This window comes from Apium graveolens, chromosome 1, assembly GCF_009905375.1.
Source record: "Apium graveolens cultivar Ventura chromosome 1, ASM990537v1, whole genome shotgun sequence".
Classification (NCBI taxonomy): Eukaryota; Viridiplantae; Streptophyta; class Magnoliopsida; order Apiales; family Apiaceae; genus Apium; species Apium graveolens.
In genome coordinates this window covers 119,571,531-119,578,676 of record NC_133647.1, presented here as the reverse complement: position 1 = coordinate 119,578,676, position 7,146 = coordinate 119,571,531, and the positions used below count along the sequence as shown (strand labels likewise).

At 34.9% G+C, this 7,146-nt stretch overlaps 1 protein-coding gene across 1 annotated transcript; it reads left to right on the top strand.

The window, feature by feature from the left end:
- Positions 1–3,250: 3,250 nt before the first annotated feature.
- Positions 3,251–7,077, top strand: LOC141666350 (laccase-4-like). Its single transcript, XM_074472342.1, has 6 exons — positions 3,251–3,391; positions 4,966–5,117; positions 5,223–5,467; positions 5,553–5,681; positions 5,763–6,683; positions 6,751–7,077. The coding sequence occupies exons 1-6, from the start codon at positions 3,302–3,304 to the stop codon at positions 6,879–6,881; spliced, it is 1,668 nt and encodes a 555-aa protein (XP_074328443.1). The 5' UTR covers positions 3,251–3,301; the 3' UTR covers positions 6,882–7,077.
- The last annotated feature ends 69 nt before the right edge of the window (positions 7,078–7,146 follow it).

Genomic DNA, 7,146 nt, shown 5'->3' with positions numbered 1-7,146 from the left:
TCAACAAGATTGCCAGCATAAGGAAAACTTGGTGGGAGTCTAATTCCTTGCCTAGAACATTACTCATACCTGAGCATGGAATTACAATTCATAAATCACCTCATTGGCTGATTGAGTTCAGAGACAATAAAGGAGTCAGAAGATTTTTCAGACTTGAAGACCAGCTTAAAATTGCCAGTAATGAAACTCTTAAGGATATGCAATCTAAGTTGGATATCATTGAAGAAGATGAAGTTGAATTCTACAGACAACTCCAACTCCAAGTAAAGGAAAATGACAGGAGGCTAGGGCAGAAAACAAGGGATCAAAGGAAAAGAAAATAATTTGCTCAGCCTAAAGGAGCATCCTTGGAAACAATGTAATTCTCCAATTCTATCTCAGTACATACACTTTTGCAGCACTTTTAAATTTCTACTTGATTTCAGTTCATATATTTGTTAAGTGTTTTGTTATCATCAAGATAAACTCAAATTTATGCCTACAATTCTAGTAGACATAAATAGGGGGAGATTGTTAGGAATATGTGTATTAGTTTGATGATAAGTTAAACAAAACACTTAAATAGAAATCTAGTGTTTGTAGCCTTAACGGATAAGACCATTCTGGCTATCCGTTGATGGAGTAGCTTTACTTAGAAATAAGTTTAGTATTGTAGCACATTTCAGTTTCTGTATTTAAGTTATAATTCTTAGATGTTGTGGGAAATTATAAGTCATGTTGACTACTAGTGGATATGCAAATAGGAGGGCTAATTGTAAATATTTCATGCCTTGTAATTTTGTATAAATGAAGTAGTATCAACTGATAAATTAAAGTCCTTCAACGGATGTCTCTAAAGCTTCAACGGATGTCTCTAAAGCTTCAACGGATAACATCCATCAACGGATGAGTGCATCAACGGATAAAACTTCAACTGTTAATGCATCAACGGATAAAGGTTCAACTGCTAATGCATCAACGGATAAAGCTTCAACTGATAATGCATCAACGGATAAAGCTTCAACTGATAAAGCATCAACGGATAAAGCCATACGGACGAAAGGTTCAACGGATGCTCAGTTCAATAGCAGTTGACAGTGACAATTCATAAGCTGACAGAGGCACATGGGTTGACAGAGACAATTGGAATGTGGTAGCCTCTTGGAGGAATCAAGAAAATGCAGTATTTCCATTCTGGTGCAAACAAGGAAGTATTCAAAGATTCACATATTATCCTAGATTGCATTGGATAGAGAAATGAAGAAGAAACATGTGAAGAACATTTTTAATTGTATTTGTACTTTTTTCTTCACTTGTAAACTTGGTGATATAAAAAAAAGACAAATTAGAATAACTAGACATTTAAAAAAAAAAGACAGGTTAGATTGATAATGTTGACCCTGTTAACAGGTGGGTTATGGAGGATAGCTGTGATGCATTTGGATTGTAATCTACTTCAAAGCAAGAGTAACAGGCGGTGGGATGCCCATCCCTTTTCGATACTGCCATATTAAGGTTTATGAGGAGGAGAAGATTTCGTCCCCCCGAATTGTTACACTGCGGAACCACTGGTTCCTTTGCATCCCAAGAAAAGCTTAGAAATAGCTGAAATCTGGTAAGATGGACATCAAGGCTCAAACTTTTAAACCCTTTCTAAGCTCTTGTTAGTATAATCCTGCACATGCATTTCAATAAGTTTGATGCCCTGATATCGCAAAACTACACAAAAACTGTGTGTTGCAAACTTGCAATACGAAGCACCATATGTAAATCAAATTTCTTAGTCCAAAATAAAATACAATCACTTGTTGCACATTCAGTAGCTTAGTCCGAGACCTAGTAATGCAGCTCACTTCATATTTTTGCAAGGCAAATCAAAATATATTTTCAAGCAAATGTTTTATAGACCATTGCAGTGTATAATACATTACCAGAGAATATAGCCAAGCATACATAGTCAAAAATCTAATCCAAAACATTTCGAATTTCTTTACGAGATTATTTAACAAGAATGTAATGTGCATGCGCTTTGTAAGAAATGTTTGGTGAAAAGCTCAAAAAACTTAGGTTTTTTGAGGTCAGACTTCAAATCTAGCACACAGTAATTGGTAATATTATGCAGGAGAAAACAAATACTACCAAATTAGGTTATCTATTTTGGATACAACATGTTCCTGTTTTAAGAACAGCCTCTGCCTTGACTATTAAAATATAGGTTTGTCTAGGATAGCATATGATAAGCACTAAAATTTATAAAATTTGGAATGTTTTGATTAGTGTATTTGTTATAAATGTATGAGTCCATCATTTATTAAGAAAGATTGATCAATCAAAATAAATTAAATTTATAGAAATTTGTAATTAATGTGAACATTAAAATATTATTTGTATCAATGTTAATATGCAAACATAATCCGAGTGTAAAATATAAAGTACGCCAGCAGAAGGATAAAATTCACTCTCATATTAATGAAATATAAGTAAATTGGTCATCTCATAAACTATACTGGATAACTTTTGACAATTCACTCTCACATATTAGACTAAACACCTGCCGCCAAAATGTATTATTAAAAGAAATTCTATCATCTGTGTTGGAATTGTTTTTATGATAAACTTGAAAAGAAAATATCACTACTAAATATTTTCTTTTTTTTGAAATAAAATCCAAATAAGATTAACTCAAAAATTCAATAAAATCTTGAAAACTCGTTAAAAATTTCAATTAACTCGAAATTTGATAGCTTAATAATCGTTAATGATTGAAAGATATAACTTTTATGCTCATTTGAAGAAAAAAAAAATTGAAGTCGGACCGACTTATAAACAACATCCGAGTGGACTAGAATCAAATTACGGGGCTATTTGATTATTCTTCTGTATATATTAAATATTGGAGCTTGGAGTCTTGATTGAGATGAATTCCAGTAAAACAAAAACAACAAAGAAGAAAGAAAGAAAGAGAGGTGGTTACAGCTGTTTGACATGCTGTGACCCCTTCGAAATGTGGTGAGTTGTGTAGTTTGCAGACGATCAAGTTAGATTGAGTTTGGTTAATTTAATTTGACAACGTTCTATATGTGCAAATGGTTGGACCAACCCCCTTTTTAAACACCATCTCCAATGTACATCTTAACTAGCATAAGTATTATCTATATATAATATTTATCACACGTCTACTGTATTAACATGTAGTAACTCACAAGTTTCTCCATATTATAAATATATATGTCTGGTTCATTAAGAGTCATATCAAATCTGCCTAGTTCAGAGAGCAAGCAAACCAATTACAAAGGTAAACAAGAGGGAAGAGAAAGGTTTCATGGCATTGGCATGTTGCACAAAGTTTGTGCTTCTGTTGTGTTTCCTCCCCCACTTCATTCACTGCAAGCTTCACCATTATAAGTTCAATGTAAGTTCACTCTCCACGTTGCATTTATGAATGTATTAACATATATATCCCTCTTAATTTACTGCAAGCTTCACCATTATAGTCATCTCATTATACACAAAATAAACTTCTTTCTTGTAGCAAACTTATGATTACAAATATTAAAGTGTGATTATGCATGGCCTAGCATCTGTAATTACCAACCATAGCAATCATAGCACATTAATTTACCCTCTTTCTCATCTCTGATTAACAAGTAAGGCTTGTCATTCTTCCTCAACTTCATAATGTAGGAAATTATGCATTCATACATTTACATTTTTTTCTGCGCATCTTTTATGTATTGATAAGTTTGCAATGAATGTTTGATGTTTTATTAAAGTTTTATTATGCATGGCTTATCCTCCGTCATAAGTTGTTTTGGTTTTAAATTCGACACACCTAATAATTGGGTTTTATGAAAAATAACCTTATATTTGTAGTGAAGTTGTGATAACAGGTATTAAAGTTTCATTATGACCAAGCCTCTGTAATTATACTACTCATATAGCACATGTATCTGATTAACAAATAAGGCTTGTCATTCTTCCTCAACTTCATAACATTGGAAAGTATGCATTCATGCATATACATTTTCGCAGTGCATGTATCTTTTATGTGGATAACTTTCCAATCAAGAACACGTAAGGGCCAACTGGGACACGTGCCCCCACAGAGAATAAAAAATTAGTGGTTTTCTGTTAAAATTTTAAGATATAAATATTTATTTTATAAAGTGCCCCCATTTAAAAGGTTAGGTACCCCTGAAATGCCGGCAAATTTTTTATAATTTGAGTCATATTTAGTTTTAATTATAATTATATGATCATAAATTGGGAATTAAAGAGTTAAATACTATTTTTTAGCATTTAAATATCAGAAATGTTCAAAAAAATTAGTAAAAATGACATTTTTTTTTTAGTTTGGACAGCCGGCTCTTAACATAAGTAATGGTGCCCGTGCTCATATACAATGCATGTTTTATTATAGTGTTTTACAGTAGTTTGTCATTTTCACAAGACCGACATACATAAATACATGCTTAAAATTCAAGCTTTTGAGCACCAAAATGTATTAAAGATTTGATTATTTAAGTGTATGGGCAATCTTGAATGTATGTGCAAGTGTGACTAATTAGTCAGATTGTAAGCCTTCTTGTTGACGACTGATCACTGTTTAAAATATGTAGATTTGTACATTTCAACTCGTAAGATTTAATTATTGCTCAATATATAGGCTTATAGTTGAACACACAAGCCCTTAAAGCAAAAACTTCGTCAACATGAGTATATTTATAAGGGTAAAATTAGAGAAGTTATAAAGAAGGAGCGTGAATGTACAACAGACAAACTTAAAGGAAGAAGCTTTGGACAATTCAGGCCTAATATATAGGTTAATATATTCCCCTAATATATACGAAGCTTTGGACAATTCAGGCATGTTGGATGAAGTAATATACCTGAATAAGTGAAAAAGCTTGTGTGCGTAAGGGGCGAGGGCATAATCAGGGAGGATCCAGGAACTTGGTATATATAAATATGTTCTGTTACATGCAGGTGGAGGTAAAAAATGCAACGAGGTTATGTTCGAGTAAGCCAATTGTGACAATAAATGGAATTTTTCCGGGTCCAACTATATATGCCAGGGAAGATGACACGGTGCTCATCAAGGTTGTCAATCATGTTAACTATAACATCAGCATCCACTGGTAACTGCGGACTAGTACTTCACACCTTCTACATTAACACTTGATGACATTTCTCAACTCGTAAACTTCCTGTAAACTAACAATACCTAAATGAATTAATGACAGGCATGGAATTAGACAATTACGGACAGGCTGGGCTGACGGACCAGCATACATAACGCAATGCCCAATACAACCAGGCCAGAGCTATGTCTACAACTTCACCATCACTGGGCAAAGAGGCACACTTTTCTGGCATGCACATATTCTGTGGCTCAGGGCCACTGTTCATGGAGCTCTCATTGTGTTGCCAAAACTTGGCGTGCCTTACCCCTTCCCAGCCCCATTTCAAGAGCATGTGGTTTTATTAGGTGAGCCCAAAATCTAAATTTATGTCGATAAGATGGAAGTTTGAGTTTATCAATTATATACTTTTTATTATCTATTTTTTTGCAGGGGAGTGGTGGAAATCAGATGTTGAGGCTGTGATTCATGAAGCACTTAAATCTGGATTTGCACCTAATGTTTCAGATGCACATACTATCAACGGTTTACCAGGACCCGTCCCGAGTTGCAAATCACAAGGTATTATAGGCACCGTTACATTACAGATTAAGTCAAGATGTTTGAATGTCGAAAATCATTTTTCTTGTCGTATGGCTTCAGAAGGGTTCATTTTGGAGGTGGATCATGGGAAGACATACATGTTGAGAATCATAAACGCAGCACTCAACGAAGAGCTGTTTTTCAAGATTGCTAATCATCAATTAACTGTAGTTGAAGTGGACGCCACATATGTTAAACCATTTGAAACAAGCACAGTTGTCATAGCACCAGGGCAAACCACAACTGTTCTTATCAAAACCGGCCAATTGAGTGGGAAATATATGGTTTCCGTTTCTCCATTTATGGACTCTCCGATTGAAGTTGACAACGTAACTGCCACAGCCACCTTACATTATTCTGGAACTCTCCCTATTGTCGCCACCACACTCACTGCCCCACCAGCACGGAACGCCACTTTAACTGCTACAAAATTTATTAACTCTCTTAGAAGCTTAAATTCCCAAGCATTTCCTTCCAATGTACCATTACAAATCGATCATTCACTTTTATTCACGGTGGGGCTTGGATTAAACCGTTGTCCAGATTGTGTTACAGGTAAAAGGGTGGTGGCTTATGTCAATAATATAACATTTGTCATGCCCAAAATTGGTCTTCTTGAAGCACATTACTACAATATAAGTGGAGTTTTTACTGATGATTTCCCTGAAAAGCCACCGATGCCTTATGATTACACTGGCACTCAACCTGAGAATGTCGCTACAACAGAAGGGACCAGACTCTATCGGCTAGCTTATAACTCAACTGTACAACTTATTCTCCAAGACACTGGAATGATTGTTCCTGAAGATCATCCTATTCACTTGCACGGGTTTAACTTTTTTGCTGTGGGAAGAGGTATTGGGAATTTCGACCAGGAAAAAGATCCGAAGAAGTTCAATCTAGTTGATCCTGTTGAAAGGAACACTGTTGGAGTCCCATCTGGTGGATGGACTGCTATAAGATTCAGGGCAGATAATCCAGGTAAAGTTGCTATTCACTTGTTGTAATTCAGATGTTATAATTGTTGTTAACATAGATGCATTTGTAGGTGTTTGGTTTATGCATTGCCATTTAGAGGTGCACACAACATGGGGACTCAAAATGGCATTTGTTGTAGACAATGGAAAAGGCCCCAACGAGTCTCTGATTTCGCCCCCGGGTGATCTTCCCTTGTGCTAAACTGAGTGTTCCCGGAGTTTGCATAGCAACTTATCTGGTTTGCCATTTGGAAATTTTAGTGGATACTTATGATGGTGATAGTGTGTTCTTGCTTAACATTTCCTTCATTCTATTTGTTTGGTGTAAATGGATTATTATGTTTTGTTTCTAGATTCTTTGCCCTAATATTATATCTGCATATTATTATGGTCTTCTTGAATTTTTACCACAATGCTTGCTTTTGGCTACTTTCTAAGCATGGATCATCAAGCATAAGTAAAAAAAA